General features: G+C 40.3%; 1 protein-coding gene across 1 annotated transcript in view; it reads left to right on the forward strand.

The window, feature by feature from the left end:
- Positions 1 to 13867, forward strand: part of LOC113437982 (SWI/SNF-related matrix-associated actin-dependent regulator of chromatin subfamily A member 1) — a 41832-nt gene extending 27965 nt beyond the window's left edge. The window contains exons 21-24 of the mRNA XM_087940930.1: positions 2026 to 2144; positions 3492 to 3704; positions 11035 to 11145; positions 13382 to 13867. Of these exons, the coding sequence (XP_087797056.1) occupies positions 2026 to 2144; positions 3492 to 3704; positions 11035 to 11145; positions 13382 to 13453 (515 nt within the window). The 3' untranslated portion in view covers positions 13454 to 13867. The remainder of the gene's footprint in view (positions 1 to 2025; positions 2145 to 3491; positions 3705 to 11034; positions 11146 to 13381) is intronic.
- The last annotated feature ends 4509 nt before the right edge of the window (positions 13868 to 18376 follow it).

Here is an 18376-nt window from a genome sequence, read left to right on the forward strand (position 1 = left end):
GCATTTCCAATGCAAACACAATTCTGCTTTGCAAACTCGGCCATATTTTTCAAGGTCAGCAGCATTCTTTACAATATTTCCCATCAGGGGTGGGTTTCTACCAGTTCTGTCCACCTCTGTAGAACCGGTAGCTCTGAAGAGCAGCAGACATAGAACCGGTTCTATGTCTGCTGATGTTTTTGCCCACCCACCCACCTGCCCACCCGGGCTCTTACCTGATCTTTATTTCCTGCTTTTTCAACTTCAGCTGCCGAACGAGGCACAGCTGCAGTTAGAAAAGCAGGAAAAGAGGGTTGTTTCAAAGTCTGCTTCTCAGCAGGCAGCTGCTGATGACAATTTACAGGCACGCGGCTCCCAGCCTGCAGGGAAGCTCATAAATCCCGAACCGGTAGTTAACCCCGTCGTATCCCACCCCTGTTTCCCACCCTTAAGAGTCAAGGGTTCTCACTTAACAGCCTCTTCTCCCTTCTACACTCCACTCCCAATGCTATCATTTGAGGTCATCCTGTGCCCTCTATTTTCGCACATATAAGGGCCTTCATATGTAGAGTTGGGTGCTGAAGCCACCTTGTTTCCAGAGCAGTATCAGGCACAGCTGGTACATATATTTGAGAAAATAAAGAATAGTTGCTTCTTAAATGGAGAGTAATTGGCCCAAACCACCCTTCCAGTTCCAAAGCTACAAATTCTAGTTGCAAGACTTACATGTGTATATGCCCAGATTGAAATTAGGGAGAAAAGAGGTTGTTTAATTGCTAATACCTGTGGCACTTGGAATGGTGCATTGTTTCAATAATTATAATGTGAGAATGATGGAGATTAAAAGAAGAAAATGGAAGAGGTTGCTATGCTCTAGCGACCTCTGAACGCCTATAATACTTTAAGATATCATTTAATCTTGTAGTTTTCAGTTATGATTTAAAAACAAAACACCCAAGCCTGTGTTACGCTTAGTTAGATGCTCTCATAAAGAAAGAAAGCATTTTTGGTTGTTACATCATGTACAATGTTGATACAATAGGTTTTTGTGATGATATTGGCAAGACTGAACAAAAGTTTAGCCTTTACCGCAGTCCCTGGATCCCTAAGAGTTTAATACAAAAATGGATAAAATTCTGTCTTGTGTACAAGTTACTTTGATGGCATCTTTTGAAATGTTCCCTTTGCAATTGTTCGACACCGACACCGAAAACTCAGAAGAAGGTATAGCCCTCTTTGAGGCATTTAGAGGGACTAGCAGGTTCACCCTATAAAACTGAATACTGGAAAAATCGGGACACAATATTTTACACAATACTTTGGAATTCACTATCATAAAATATTAGTGCTGGTTGTCAGCTTGGCCAGCTTAAAGAAAAGGGAGGGCGGGGTCACTGATTCAGGGGGATTCAGGGGATCACTGGCTCTTTGCCTTGATGGCACTGGATCTGCCCCTGAAGACTGTCTCCTGGGAAACTAATGGGCTCCTTGCACAGTTGGTTGGCCACTGGGAGAATAGACAACTCGACCAGATGGGGCATGGTTTATGTGTTTACAGCATAGAGTCACCTTGAAATGTGGGAAACTGCATCTTGTAGCAGAGAAGATAAGATGGAAAGGCCTGTTGGCTTTAGTCTGTACCTCTTTTTTCTGCTCCTCTTCCACCCTCCCTTGAATAACACCTAATCAGATTTAAACTTAATTGCTTATTTTAAAGTTACATTTTCCCTCCAGCTTATAATGCCCCCTTTGAAGAAATGTCTGAAAAAATTTGTAGGAAATTTGGATTGCTTCACCTACTTATAAAATTCAGTCAGATACGTATTTTCTTTCTTGTTTCGAATTTCCGAAAGATCTGAGAGCACTGGCATAAAAAAGGTTAATGGCTTGAAATATAACTTGGTAAGTTTTCAGAATATTTAAAACATTTTTCTACACTGTAATTTCATTTAGCTCGGTTTAAGGAACTCGATGCTTTAATTGCTTTGAAGTAATATTCCTTTTATTATGAAACATGTAAGATTATTATTATTATTGTAATTTCAGCTGTATTTTGGGAACGTTGCAATGAACTCCAGGACATTGAGAGGATCATGGCTCAGATTGAAAGAGGAGAAGCCAGAATACAGAGGAGGATTAGCATCAAAAAAGCACTGGATGTCAAAGTAAACCTGTCCATTAATATTCTCCTAATTAATCTTGTCCTTCAAAAACCAGCAGGTGGTGATTTTCCCCAGCTGACAAAATTATTCTCTGTCCTTTCCTAATTTTTCATTTCAAAACTTCCGTAACCAATTTAGAAGCAGGCAAATTTAACCTTTGTGTATGTATTTATAAAGCTGTAAGAATTAAAATGCCCCAATATATATTAATTTACATCAAATTTGTGTTAGACACTTAGCAACCACATAGATACTTTTTCTCTCCAACAATCTGTCTTTAATCTGGTAGTTCAGATTTTCCAACAGTGCAGCCACTGTAACTGAATCCATCCACATTATTATTGTGTAAATGTACGCAACCCAACTCCCAATGATTCTTTCCTTTCTTTGCAATAATGGTGAATATCTGTATCTTGGGTATAGGATGAGGGTGAAGGTTCATTCTCCGAGCTTGTGGTTTGGTTTCCGAACGTTTCATTACCAGGCTAGGTAACACCTTCAGCAGAATTTAGGGAATATCAGTGTTCGTCTGTTTATAACGTCTTCGGGTGTGCGTGTGTCAAGTAGGAGTCCTGTGATGGGGAGGTTACATCATTGGGAGGTGAACTGGTGGGGGGGCTTGCATAGATTGGTTGAGGGTCAGTGCCGTCTCTGGTTAGCTGTGTGGTTGATTTAGATTCTGAAGGGTTTGTATGCTGGTTGTAGGACCCTACGAACCCCTCAGAATCCAAATGAACCACAAAGCTAACTAGAGACAGCACTGACCCTCAACCAATCCACGCAAGCCCCACAAGCGGTTCACCTCCCAATGACCCTCACCTGATGTAACCTCCCCATCACAGGACTCCCACTTGACACATACACACACGAAGCATCTCCTAAATTCTGTTGAAGATGTTACCTAGCCTCATAATGAAAAGTTCGGAAAACAACTCACAAGCTTGGAGAATGAATATTCACCTTTTCTTTTCTTCGTTAAAAGCCCTTCTTCTTTTTTCTTCTACTTTCTCAGCATTAGAGCCATTTCCAGACGGCTAAGTCTTCACATCATGTCTCCAAAACAGGATAATTTGTCCCAGTATAAGCACAATGCTATTCTGGTGTTACATCACCAGTATTAAGACCTTAATACTTAGAACTACCAAATACATTTTGAGCGGAAATGGGTTTTTTTGTTTTGACCTTGGTGTAATTACAGTGAATTTCCTGCCGTTGAAATAAGAGCGCATAGCTATTGAATGAGATGCTGACAGAAATGCCTAGCAGAAGAAATCTGATACATGCATATATATTTATATATATATTTACATTTATATATATATATATAAAATATCTTTTTATAATTTTTAGATTGCAAGGTATAAAGCCCCTTTCCATCAGCTGCGAATTCAGTACGGAACCAACAAAGGCAAAAATTACACAGAAGAGGAAGATCGGTTCTTGATATGCATGTTGCATAAAATGGGATTCGATAAAGAGAACGTTTATGAAGAGCTAAGGCAGTGTGTGCGCAACGCACCCCAGTTCCGATTTGATTGGTTTATTAAGTCCAGAACTGCCATGGTAAGAAAGGGTCTGCTGATGCAGTCTTGGTTTATGTGTGCATGTCTTTCCTTTGCCCTTTTAACTCCTTTTGGTTTTACAGATCTGATTGTGTTACGCTATTTTTATTTTGAAATAGTTAACTGCAACTTATTTTGAACAACGGGGGAAAAAATATTAAAAATTTGCTTCTCTTGAGCTGTTTTGCTCTAGTGCCACATTGTCATATCTGTCTGGCTATGCATTCCCCATCTAAGAATATGTGATGTCCAGATTTCAGAAGAGTCAGAATAGAGATGGAAGGGGCCTTGGAGGTCTTCTAGTCCAACCCCCTGCTAAAGCAGGAAACCCAATACCACTTCAAACAAATGGCTATCCAGTCTCTTCCCAAAAACCTTCCATGATGAAGCACCCACAACTTCTGAAGGCAAGGCATTCCACTGGTTGATTGTTCTCACTGTTAAGAAAATTCTCCTTAATCCTAGGTTGCTTCTTGATTAGTTTCCATCCATTGTTTTTTGTCCAGGGCTTTGGAAAACAGGTTGACCCCCTCTTCCTTGTGGCAGCCCCTCAAATACTGGAATACTGCTATCATGTCACCCCTAGTCCTTCCTTTCTCTAGACTAGCCAAACCCAAATGCTGCAACCCTTCTTCATATGTTTTAGTCCCCAGGCCTTTAATTGTCTTAGTTGTTCTTCTCTGCACTTTTTCCAAATCTCAACATCTTTTTTGTAATCTGTGCAGAAACTACCTCAGGAACTGACATAAATTAACACTGGCATCCTAAGGATGCTTTTTCAAAGTACTTTGTCTCTTCGTTAGAGACAAAAAGAGTCCAGTTGCCTTTTGAAAAAGCACCTTTGGGACCCTCATGACCTGGATGACTGAGAATCTCCATAGACGTAATACTGGAACTAGTAAAGAACTAGAATTGGCGTCTGTTTTATGACACTGAAACTTAAAAGAAATTCGCCTGTTGTAATGCGAATGTGATTTGTTTAGATGAATAGTCGCTCTTTGGGGTTACTGTCTAGATAATGTCCACACTGGAATATTTGTAAAACTCCATTGGAGATATCGGGATCATTTTAAACAATCTACCCGTGCTTTACGTTGATTGTCTTCTTAAATTCTACCTGAAGTGAAGAGAAATTTCCCTTGCAAAAACAAATGTACAATTGTTTGACTTTGGGCTGATAAAATGAAATGACATATTAAATTTTAATTGCAGAGGATATCAATGCTAAATTGTCTCTGTGGTGTATCACTTCTGAACCTCAGCATGGATTTCTAGAACTATTTTTTCTAGCATAAAATGAACCAGACACAACAAATGTGAGTTCCTTTGGGGAATATTCAGATTTAATGGCAAATCCCAGTGCTTCCATAAGCGACCAATACTAAGCAAATATATGCTACTCTCTAGCTTATGTAAAAGAATATCTCATTTTCTATAATTAGCTGCTTCAGCTTTCCACATCTTGGTGTCTTCTGCATACAGTCACAGTTCCCCCACCCCCCCTTTTTTGTCATATACACACAAACACACGTTATTGGGTAAGGCAGATGTTGAAGAACAAAAAGTGTTAACTAACATGCCCAAGAAGTTGGAACAGCATAGTTCAAAGCCTATAAAATTAGCAAGGATAAATGGTTAGAGAGAGGACTTGAAGAAAGTGGGTAAAGGGGTTTATTTCCACTTTCTTAACATGAGGACCTGGCTTCATCTAGTAAAATGCACTGATGGAGAATTCAGGACAGGTGGAGTAAGCTCTTGGTATACCATTAAGTTATTCCTTGGTATACCAGGAATTTGTTGACACAAGGTATAATGATAAGACACTAATTTAGATAAGCCTTCTCCATATGTCCCCTCCAGATGTGTGGGTGCTGCAATTCCTTGACTTCCTAACCATGTTGGATGCATGACATCTAGAGGATGCATGTTGTAGAACAGGGGTGTCAAACTCAAGGCCCATGTGCCGAGATGCTTAGATCTGGCCCGTGGGGGCCATCTTGGAAACAATAAAGGACCAGCCCTCTGTGCCTCTGCCAGCAAAACCCCTGTGCCTCTGCACATGCCCCCCCCCCCCGCTCCATTTTCGCTGGCAGAAGGCTAGCAAAACAAACTAAAATCAAAACAAGAGGATAAACGTTTCCCCTTTTGCAATTGAGCATGCAAGAAGGGAGAGGAAAGACAAAGAAAAAGAAGGGAAGATGGGAAGACAGCAAAGAAGGAAGGAAAGGAAGGAAGAGGGAAGGAAGGAAGGATATTAGAATGAGTGAGGAAGGATCTGGTGGAAGTCCTGCCTTAACACTTGGCCACCACAGGTGACATCAAACTGGTCATGCTCACCCTGGCCACGCCTACCCCTCTGCCCCCCTGAGGTCAAACCCAACCTGGATGTGGCCCTCAATGACATAGAGTTTGACACCCCTGTTGTAGAAGATTGCATCAGCCATTTTCATAGAGGAGCCGTGGTGTTTAGCAATACTACTTCCAGGCTCAATATATCTCTGAATGCCAATTGCTCAAAAGTGACAATGGAGTGGAAAACGTTCTACTTACAGGCTTCCTAGGAGAAACCGAGGGGTAACGTGGTGAGCATCTAAAACAGGTGAATCCTTAATGTGAGCCAGCGGGTCTCTTTTTATACCCAGCCATCTATTCTATTCACTTATTGGGTCCATTCTTGAACCTTCTCAAAACATTTTTAGTCTGTGCTTCTATCAGGGGTGTGCCTGAAAATCCAACATTTGGGACAAAAGTAAAACTTTTTCTGTAAAATTCTTAGTTACACGAAATCATTTGTTACCTCAAAAGGATAAGAGGAAGCATTTTGTATCTGCACCCGTGCTTAAACATGCAAAAGGGGCGGGGGGGAAAGCAAATACGATATGTTTCTGCATTTTGCTTGGAAGATCTTCATTATGTTTCGATGGCCACAAGATGTCTCTCTGGTTCTAGCTAAATTAGCTGATTTGCCTCCCTGCGGCTCATCAGTTCTGCTTTCATTTGAAAAATTATTTTTCAGAAAACCCATATGATTCTATGGCAAGCCTTATTTTCTTGCAAGCATGTAGCTTACACAGTATGAATCCGTAAGCGGCATGATCATTTCTGTAAGACTCCCATTTCTTCTTCTTCCCAAAACTTCACCTTTAGATACTCTGCTTTGGTACCAGCCTTTCTTCTTAGTGACAGTGATAAAGATGGGGTCGTTAAACACCACTGATTTGCAGATCTGTTCTTTTCAGGCCATGATGTTTGCCTGTTCCCAGTGTACATTTTATTAGTCTAGGTTCGTTGGCGTATGTATTCTGTACTGAGCTAGTCAATATACTGTATCATTTTTCACCATTATGCCTCATGGTCTATATCAGTGAAAAACAACATTTCTTCCTTTTAGGACACAGACAAGTTTTCCTGCCCCTCATAGTGGAGATTTCGTATTTTGGCAATTTCTTTATGATCAAAAAATAGTCACAGACTTCATTCTAGAGATCTTGTAATGGAGAGAGATGCTGATAATATGTGTAACACCACCGCTTCGTTACCGTACTTCCTTCTGTTCCAAATGATGGCTGTGTTGCAGTAACTACTCTTATTTAGAAAAACAATCTGGTAACCTAGAACAGTGGTCTCCAACCTTGGCAACTTTAAGACTTGTGGACTTCAACTCCCAGAATTCCTCAGTCAGCTTTGTTTTGCTGGCTGAGGAATTCTGGGAGTTGAAGTCCACAAGTCTTAAAGTTGCCAAGGTTGGAGACCCCTGTCCTAGAAAACTTCACACTCTAAGGTTACTACTTATAGAAATGGAATATTGGCAAGAAAAAGATCTAAGGCATCTAGTAATGCTACATGATTTGAATGTCAAAATATATGGCAAACATTTTACAGGAAGTTTCATCCAATAATTAAAAGCTCATAGCACTGATTATACAGGGCCCTTGTGAACAAGCACAGCTCTCTGTTCTTATAGGGGATGCGAGTATGATCTTTAGAATTTGGGGCAGCATTGAATGCAGATAAGGAAGCAAAACACTTGATGTGCCTTGTACGTGTGAAGAGCTAGCATAGTCACAAATAATATCTAAATTCAGGTCTAAAGTCGATACTACAGCAAAATACTGCTAATGTTTCTCTGCTAATTTGCAGAGTTGGTATTGTGCTCAGTGCCTCCCATAAATACATTTTCCAAAGCAGGGGATGTAGCTTGGCAGAAGTACCAGCCAATATTTATTGATCTAATATTCCTATTACAATGATGGTCTGAATGGCACTGATAACTTCCAGTAAATCCTTATGTCTCCATTGCCCTTATGCGTCCCTGGCCAAACAATGCTCACGTTAGTGTAAAAATATGAGAAGGAAGGGGCTCTTGGAAAATCTTCAAATTTTGAAAGAATTCAGAGTAAAGATGTTTCATACTCAAATAGGCTTGGAATACTTCCAAAATACTCAAGGTAATTTTATTTTCATGATTCAGTTTTGAGGTTGGTTTGCAACATAAGGAAGTCATAATCTCACCAGTCTTCTGCTGTTGTCATATTTGAACAAGGAAACAATTCCCAGCGTAGTGTGTTAAATGAGTGGGAAGGTAAACAGCTGGTATCGTGCGTTCCACCATAACTAGGGAACATTTTAAAATAATCTAAAAAATACTTTGAATCGTTTTTGGGTTGCGCATAAAAAACTGGAAGAAACTCAGATAACAGAAATTCTTTGGGAATCTGGGGACTGTTTTCGTTCCAAACAGTTTTGAGAGGGGTCAAATTGTTTTTCTTTCCTGTGGCCTTTTTTTTTTTGTCAAAATGACACCCCATGAGAAGAAGGGTAGCTGTTTTTTAACACACTTGGTCTTGTTTCATTCTGATCTTAATTTTGGGACAATTCGTCTTATAGTGAATACAAGCCCCAAATTTAACAACTCTTAGTAGAGGCTTATTCACAGAGAACTTAAATGCTAGGCAGTGTAGTTTTGGTAGGATACCTGGAGATGGCAGGACTTTTACCCCTTTCCTTCCATTATGTAGCTTGTGGGTCTTATGGAGGAGTAATTTCATTTTTTGAATGGCTTTTGTTGCCCTCAAATGAGAGCATCACTTCAGTGAAATATTATTTGCTATCGTAATTAAGCATATCGAGACCATATTCCAAGCCAAAAAAAAGATTTATAATAAGATTGATGTGTTTGGTGTTAAAATCACGAGCGGTGTTTATAGCGCTCACGTATCCAAATTTTAGACGTATTTTAAATAACACAATCTGCTTCTCTATATAAAATGGTTGATTAGCAGAGAGTACAGGAAATTTTATTGTAGGGTTGTGAGGCTTAGGAAGGGATGTTTCAGTGGAGAAAACACTGCTGCAGATAATTGGACCAACTCATCTTCTCCCTTCCTGGTTGTGAAGTGTATGGAATGGTCAACTAAAAATACTTTTCAAAATATTTTTTGACAACATTTCCATCTGTCAATTATAAATGTATCCTGCTTGGATCCTCACCTACACTACAATGGTACAGTTCTTGAAAAGAAATTCATGCATATGAAGGCCCACACAAGCTAAAGAACTGGCAGCTGGGCTTCATATTTTTCTATGTATAATAAATAATTTGTTTCACTTGTGGCTCATAACAATCAAGTTACAGTAAAATCAATAAAATAGAAGGATAAAGGTTAGCAAAAGGGATGAAGTGAGGGGTCAGACAGACTGAAACTTTATTTATTTTGATTATTGGCCAGTAAAAGTTGAATAAAACAAGCAGCACAAAACTATCCTCTAACAAGAACTATTGGCAACCATTTGTGGGCGAAGCTTACACATAATAAATGAATTTATCGTGATTGTTTTAACAGTCATGCAGATAAAAATTATCAGAGTGCCACATAAATTTAAATACAAGAGCAATAATCAACTGTTGGCAAATATTCCTGCAGAACTGGCAATACAGAAGAACAGGAGCTGTGGTCACAGGAGAAGTGAGAGGCTCTTTGTCTCTTATCAAGGTCTTTATCAAGGAATTTCTATGTCCAGTGCATGGATTTAAGAATTATGCCTATGCTACCCAATTTAGAGAACTCTTTCAGAATCAAAAGCCGTGGTGGCCTAGTGGTTAGAATGCAGTACTGCAGGCTACTTCTACTGATTGTCAGCTGCCAGCAGTTCAGCAGCTCGATCCTGACCGGCTCAAGGTGGACTCAGCCTTCCATCCTTCTGAGGTTGGTAAAATGAGGTCCCAGATTGTGGGGGGCAAAATGCTGACTGTAAACAGCTTAGAAGGGGCTGTAGAGCACTGTGAAGCAGTATATAAGTCTAAGTGCTCTTGCTATCATAGAATCACAGGGCTGGAAGGGACCTTGGAGGTCATCTACTCCAACCCCCTGCCCAAAGAAGTCGTCTTACGCTATCCTGGACAAATGATTGTCCCATCTTTTCTTGAAAACGTCCGGTGATGAAGCACCTACAACTCCAGGAGTCAAGCTGTTCCCTTGCTTCATTTTTCTCACTATCAAGAAATTCCTCCTTTTTTCCAGGTTGAATCTTCCTCTGATGAGCTTCAACCTGTCCTGCCTTCAGGTGCTACGGAGAATCAGATAAACAGATAAAGAAGGGCTCTTGATTCTTTGCTATTTATGGTTTTAGGGAATGTACAGTTCTATGAAAAATCGAACTGAAAAGCAAAACAGGGCAATGTAAGAAAAGCAAAGAATTTTTCTTGAGAAGGATTCTCTTACGCACCTTTGTATATGACAAAGCGAATCTTGCCAAACCTACTTTAGATTGAAGTTGTGTTTATCTTAACGTGGCCAGTTCTTTCCAGAAAATCAGTCTACCCTAAAGGATTGCAGAGTGCTTAGGATTCTGTTCGCAGCTGTATCTTTTCCTGGGGTCTTAATGGCTGCCTTTTGGAACTGCTGCGTGATCCCAGGGAATGGTGTGGCTCTACATACAGAGATGCAGTTTGGTATCGTGTTCACACTCTTGTGTATTCCAGAGGGCTTTTCTGGAACTGGATTCAAAGTGCAGTTCAGCTCCACGGTTAAAGTAGTCATTCCACAATCTCATAGGGCATAATGAGGGCTTTGGCCCACCTCCTCTTCAATCCTTTGGATAAAAACTACTTTAGAGTGTGTCCTGCTGCTAAAGTCAACAAACATAAAAGCTACGTTGCCAGCATGAAGCACATTTTAATAAGATTTCTTGGCTTTGTTTCAGCCTTTCAGTGTGCATGAATTATCCGCGCCTTCTAGCCTGGTCATCTTGCCTTTTAATGTTTCTACTCAGCTTCCTTTGTTTAAAGTGCTGCAGGACTTGATATTTATTTCCTTTTGAATCTTACACAGGAACTCCAGAGACGGTGTAATACACTCATATCACTCATTGAAAAGGAAAATATGGAAATTGAGGAAAAAGAGAAAGCTGAAAAGAAGAAGCGAGGAACCAAGACACCAGTGGTAATTAATGAATATCTTCTCGTCGCATTTATTTATTTTTTACATTTAAAACGTGTTACATTTCCTTCGGTGAAGAAGCTTTGAAACAGAAATGAAAGTAAATGTTCAAATTCAGTCAAAAAACATAAACCAGTATAACTCAATAACAATTCAAAAATCATTGGCGAATAAGGGAAAATCTTGCAGCTGGAGGAAAAATATCCTTCTAGAATGAAAGAAAGGAGAAAAATAAAACATCTGCCAAGATCTCTTTTTTTTAAAGTATAGAATTGTTGGCTTTCCAAATATTAGATTATAAATTATGTCTTTTCCAGTAGTGGGTGTTCATGGACTCCTGAGAATGTGCAAGGCCATTGCATTTTGACTCTTCTACTAGTGGGGAGATTCACATTAAAGATACTAGTATCTGAAACTCAAATTTCTTTGGTTAGGAAAAAAAAATGAGTAAGAATTCATAAAGGAGAAATCTCTAAGGGATAAGGATCATAGGCTCTGAGGGGTTTTATGAGTTAATTTCTTGGATAGTTTGCATAGAATGTACTGGTTAAAATGTGATGCCTTGCAGTTGTGAATGAATTCGAAATCTTTAAATACACAGTGGCAACAGAATTCACGAATTGGAGTCTTTATAAAGTTAAGACTGACTCCTAGAACTGCAGGGGTGAGAGAAAGTTGAGGAACCTTTTGAGACTATCCATAATCTTCCTGTAATGTGTTTAGAGCTTCATTGAGTAGATAAAATGATTCTGGTTAAACAGTAGCCCAAATGCATCATTTACCATTTTCTATTGGAAAAAGGCATATTGATTAGTTACAATTAGATACAGAAAGGAAAATACCTTGGAGATCTTCTAATAGTCCGACTCCCTGCTCAGGCAAGAGATCCTATACTATTTCTGAGAAGTGGCTGTCCAGTCTTTTCTTAAAAAAGCCTCCAGTGATGAAGTACCTACAACTTCTGAAGGCCAGCTGTTCCACTGGTCAATTGTTCTCACTATTAGGAAGTTTCTCTTTAATTTTAGGTTACTTCTCTCCTTGATTCGTTTCCACCGAGTACAAGAAAGGTCAGGGGCAGGTTCAACAAAATCAGACTTCTAAGATAGCAGTATAGCAGTAACATTTAAACTTGTATGCCCCTTCACCGTGCTTTACAGCCCTCTCTACAGACTCAGCCTCTTGCCCCCAACAATCTGGGGTCCTCATTTTACCCACCTCGGAAGGCTGGAAGGATGGGTCAATCTTGAGGTGGTCAGGATCGAACTGCTGGCAATTGGCAGAATTAGTCTGCAATACTGCATTCTAACCATTGCACTACTATGATTCTTATATAGCAATAGCACTTAGACTTATATATTGTTCCGCAGTGCTTTGCAGCCCTCTCTGAGTGGTTTATCAAGCCAGCCTATTGCCCCCAACAATCTGGGTCCTCATTTTACCCACCTCGGAAGGATGGGAAGGTAAATCAGTCTTGAGCCAATGAGAATCAAACTGCTGGCAATCGGCAGTTAGCAGACTCAACCTTGAGCCAGTCAGGATCGAACCTGCCAGGCACTTGGCAGAATTAGCCTGCAGTTCTGCATTCTAACCACTGCACCACCTAAGATGCTGTTCTTTGAGCCAATCTCAAGAAAAGACATTTTAGCCTTCCTGGGGAGTTGATTTCCTGGTTAGTATACCTACCGGGCCTGATACCATGATCCACATTCTCTGCCTCTGTTATGAAAGGCAGCCTCCAGTCGTGGCAACCAACCTTATAGGTTCGTAGCCCTTCAAAGTCAGGCAGGGTTATTGTTTAATTGACTGGAACATCTGACTCAGCGTCCCTCTTTAAAAGAGCTGATTTTTGGGTGGGGGGGGAATAGGTTCTCAGTTTTCTCAGCAAAGTCACTGAATTTGATTAATGAGTTTAATAAAAACATGACATGCCAGTTTGTTTCAGGTGTGTGTCTGTTTAACTCAAATCGCTATTAGTATTAGTAGAACTCATTTGAAGTTCTGACCACATCGGAGGTCACGGACCGTTTTGCAAGATTCCACCTAGTTTTAAAAGGTTTGCAAATTTTCTCTCAGCACTGTGTGTCTTTTCAAAGGCCCTGTTTGTATATGGATGGATGAAAGGTAGTTCTTTGTTACCTTCAGCTGGCAACATAATGGCCTATTCAATTTCATTACGTTTCTAAAATACCGTGTGATTAATGAAAATGACATTTTCTTCTTCTTTTTCCCCTCCCTTTAGTCTCAAAAAAGAAAAGCCGAAGCTGCTACAGAAAACTCCGGAAAAAAAGATGCCAAGAAAGCAAAGACGTAAAACAGAGAAACAGTCTCCAACTGGAAAAAAATATATATTTTCCTCTCTAACCCATGTTTTTGATGCTGTCTGTGTATTCCTAGTACTGTCCCCCTCAATTCCTCGTGGTTTTAATTTTTTGCAAATCTGTATTTTTTACAATGCCTTCCTTTACCTATTGAGTAGTTTAATATTTTATGCATTCCAATATTTTTGTGCACTTGTACTTTGTGATATTTCTCATGTCTTCAGCAAAATTTACTCGGTCCTTGTTCCTCTAAAGATTGTGCTGAGTTTTTTTAGCTTTCATGTTTTATATGCTGCTGCTTTCACACGAACGAACTTCCCCATTGATTCTATAGTTGTATTATTGTTTGCTACTTTATATAATTGTGGAGAACTAAATGGAATTAAAATAGCCTGAGGTGAAAGACACATTTAATGTTGTCTGCTCATTTTCAATTCTTTTTCAGCTACAGCTTTTGATATTTTAAAAGAGCAGTTAAAGAATTGTCTGCAAGGATATCAAAAAAATTTAATTTTTAATTTTAATTTTAAAAAGTTTAAATGTTTGAAAAGGCAACTGAACTGATTTTTTTGAGGAGGAAGAAGACGACAATGACATTTTGCTTCCTATCCTGGCAGGTTCATCAGTTGTATTGGATGGTGTGGGAGATGGAAGGACAGTTATTGGCAGTTGAGATTAATTGGGGCAGGAGGGAATGATAAGTTCTGACAGGATGGTGGTTGGGGGAATGGAAAGTTGTTTTCTTTGAAGACAACACTCTCTGAGAGCCATTATGATTACTTGACGTCAGCAGAATCAGAGGCATGGAATCTTCTTGGAACAACCAATGGAAACATCTTTTTCTTCTTCAATTTTTTTTTTAGTCCAGTTGCCTTTTCAAAAATAAACACCACTTTTGATTCAACTGTGACCCGGATGACTTGAGAATTTTCATTGACATTGGCAGGTATGTTCTTTCATCATTCTTCCATTTTTGGAAGGGAAGGAGATTTATTTGCAGGCTATCAGTCTTGTCCTTTTCTTGCTATGATGTTATTTTCCATCCTGCTATTTTCTTGATGTCTTACATGGAAAGGCAAGGTATATGCTCTGTTAGGTATTCACATAAGAAGAAATATTCTTCGCCTATACTCAGATTTCTCTTTAACTTGCATGTGATTTGAAGTCTTGGATGCCCATATATGGTAGCTGTAGCGGAGAATAAGCATAGCTCAAGTTGAAATGTTGGGACCTTGGTGTTTGTTGTGGGCGTGGAGCTTCTCAGTGTAAAGGTTTCCAAGCTGCATAGTACATGTCAATTACCATGACTAAGTCATGTAGGATGTCTACATTTATCTATGCTGTTCAGAGATAAAGCATCAGTTATGAAGAACATTCTAATTTGGTTGTAAAATTGAGAATGAAGAGAGTTCTGGTTATACACTATATGAAGAGTTCTAGTCCTGCCTTAGGCATGAAAGCCAACTAGGTGACTTTGGGCCAGTCATCAGAAGATTCTGAATTCTAGTCTCACCTTGTCCATGAAGGTCAGTTGGGTGATCTTGGACCAGTCATTCTCTCTTAGCCTAACTCATTTCACATAGTGGTTATTGTAGGGAATATCAACATTGAACTGAACCTGGCAGAAGCCATTTTCTTGTTCATCGTTGCCACACAGTACATGACGGGGGGAGGAGGTTGGAATGCCTCCCTAGATGCAACACAGAGCTTTCTTGTAACCAAGGTCATCTCCCTAGTTATTTATTTTATTTAGCGTATGGCACTGTCAGCCAGGGATCACCGAGGTGGCTGCCTGTGTGATGACCCGGGGCGTGGCACAAAAGCAATACAGTCAAATAATAAGTAGGAGTCCCTTTATTAGCTTCAACTTTGCCCCTTCTGGGCTGGAGAAAAACTCTCCCAGGAACAGCCTTTGGCTGCAGAGATTCAAATCCAAAAGGTTGTCAACAAAAACTTTTAACTATAAGTCCAATCAAGGCATGATGAGGTCATTAATCCTGCAGGGCAAGAGAAGGAATTCCAGATATAAAGGAACAGCAGTAAATCAACCCAGTTGGGAGGATGCCAGGAACGCAGATAGTTAAAGTCAACACAAGATAAACTCAACATTTGTTCCCAGCAGATGCCACACTCAGCTTGCATCTCTTTTAAACTCTTCCCAGATGAAGGGAATCAGGGCCCTTTCCTCCCCTGAAAGCCATGCAACCCACGTTGCTTGCTTCTCCGTTCCTCCCTGCGTTCCCTAGGATGAAGAGGGGGTGGGCCTGGATCTTCCTCTGAACTCCCTCTCCCTTGTTCTACCTCTTGCCTGCTCTGCCCAGCCAGACTTTGCCCTTCCTCAGTTTTCTTCACAGCCAACGGAGCCACACTCCCACTCCCTGTCAGCTGTTATCTTTCCCCCGGGATGCCTGAATGCTGGTAGGCAATCGAGGGAGGCTCCTTTCTTGTCCCTCCGCGGTTTATTCAGTCACAGGAATTGAGCCGCCAAGCTGCCATCCTCAGCGGTGTGCAGGCCCAGCATCTACCACCACGGCCCATCTCCCTAGGTGACGGAGATGGGGAGGAGTGCCTGAGAAGCCCGCTAGTTAACCTAATTGGACAGTGTGACCAGTGACACTTGGGGAAGGGGTTAATAAACTGTTTAATAAACCGTGGGAACTATTTGGAGTTGGTTTTACACTAAGTGTGCTGATATGATGTACCCAATTGAGGAAGATAGCAGCCTTTACTTGGGTTCATTAGTTGGGACCTTGACAGGGAAAATGGGGAAGGCGTGTTGGATATATTTACTACCTTGAGTTACTTGTAAAAATTATAAATATGGGATACATCTTTAGACATCACTCCAGGTTATGTTATTCTTTACATGATAGATTCGCCTTCCAAAGGAAGCAAAATATTCTTTGTTAATTCAGAGAAGCTCCTACCAATTCCTCCACAAAAATACACAAAAACAACAGCTACTTTCGATGTCTAACAACCGAATGTTACCAGGCATTCATGTCTTCTCTGAAAGTTGCTTTTTGCAGTCAAAATCTTCTGCACATTTGTGGGATATGATTTCCCAGAAGTGCATAATTCAGATCTGTGTGCATGGAAGTGTGGAAGATTTTTTTATCTATTTATCAAATTTACTGATTGTCCATCTCAGTAACTCTGGGCAATAAACAATTAAAAACTAGAACCATTAGATATAATAGTGTCTTTAGCCCATTGATGGCGAACATATGATACATATATCAAAGATGACACACCACAACATTTGGGACGACGCGCCAGCATTCACCAAGACTCAGCAACAACTATCCTTGGAAGCATGTCCAGTCCTTGTGTGAGCTTTGGAGGCCGTGCAAGAATAGGTTGTGTTTTTGTGCAACTGCCAGACCCTCCGAAAATGAGTGTGTTTTACTTATATTTCATTGTAAATGTTTGGCATTTCTTGGTATATTACATAGCACCACACATGATTGGACTTACTATTTTTCTTAATAAATCAGTATGTAGAGAACTGTTTCTTCTGTCTCTGTCTGTCTCTCCCCCTCTCTCTCTCTCTCCCTTTCCCCCCCTCCTCTCTGACATGCCAGGCGTTAGGCATTTTCCAAATTTCTGACATGCTGAGCCCCAAAAGTTGGGCCTCACTTCTTTAATCTCTGCCAAGTTGAAACAAAGGTGCTTTTTCAATAGGCAACTGTACCTTCATGTTTTCAGAGCTGAAGAAGCTTCTTGGATGAGAAGCAAAATGTTTTCAAGGAAAAAAAAAACCCAAGTCCATTTGCCTTTTGAAAAAGCAACCTTCGGACAACCATGACCTGGATGATTGAGAATCCCTGGACATATACCAAGCCGCAGGCTGTTGCAGAGAGCAAAGTTTGAAGGGGTTTAAATGAAGACAGAAGAGCCATTCAAAAGTGCCTCAGTTTGCAAGCCTGGCCTTTTGATTTAACATTTCGATAATCGCAACACAAAAGCCAGCCCAGTGTTTATCCTACTTGGAACTTCACAATGTTTGAACAGAAGCTACCTTGCGGTGGTGCAAAATAAAACAAGAGGAAGGCGCCCAAGGTAATTCTTTGTGTCACTTTGAAGCCCCGGATTCCTTTATCTTTCTGATTATTGGTGAAATACGGAGGCCAGCTGAGGAGGGCTCTCAGACTGTGGTTTGCCATTATTCCTTGCTTTGGTTTAAATGCCACACACAAGTTTGCAAAAAAAGGCCCTCGTCTTTTGTTCCTCTGAAAGATGAACTTAACAGGGCCAACAACTTATTAAGGAGCCATCCAACCTGGAGGGAAGTGATACAGCTATCATGCAGATGCAAGATTTTGACTTCCTGTGAGATTTTTATTGCTCTGTTAGATCAAGGCTCTAGCAATGGGACGTAGCTCTTTGTCCAAGTGCAAAGAAAAGGATTAAATAAAAGCACTAAACTATGCTGGTATTTGGGAGGACCAGGGACACTTTCAGAGCTTTAATACGAAATTGAAAACAAGATCACAATAGAGGTAGGACCGATCTGAGTCACAATAACATCAGCCGAGGATTGAATTGAATTTTGATCTCTCTAGGGTTCCACCGGTGTTTAATTGTCAAAGTTCAATATAGATAGTCCTCTATTTACAACCACAACGGAGCCCAAAAATTTCTGATGCTAAGTGAGACAGATGGTGAGTTTTGCCCCATTTTACAATTTTTCTTGCCAAAGTTGTTAATCACCGCAGTTGTTAAGTTAGTAACATGGTTGTTAAGTGAATCTGGCTTCCCCATTGGCCTGTCAGAAGATTGCAAAATCACATGGCCCTGGGACACTGCAACCGTCATAAATATGAACCAGTTGTCAAGCATCTGAATTTTGATGATGTGACCATCAGGATGCTGCAACAGTCAGAATAGAATAGGATAGGATAGAATAGAATAGA

Source organism: Pseudonaja textilis, chromosome 12 (assembly GCF_049901715.1).
Source record: "Pseudonaja textilis isolate UNSWEBS1 chromosome 12, rPseTex1.2, whole genome shotgun sequence".
NCBI classification, from domain to species: Eukaryota; Metazoa; Chordata; class Lepidosauria; order Squamata; family Elapidae; genus Pseudonaja; species Pseudonaja textilis.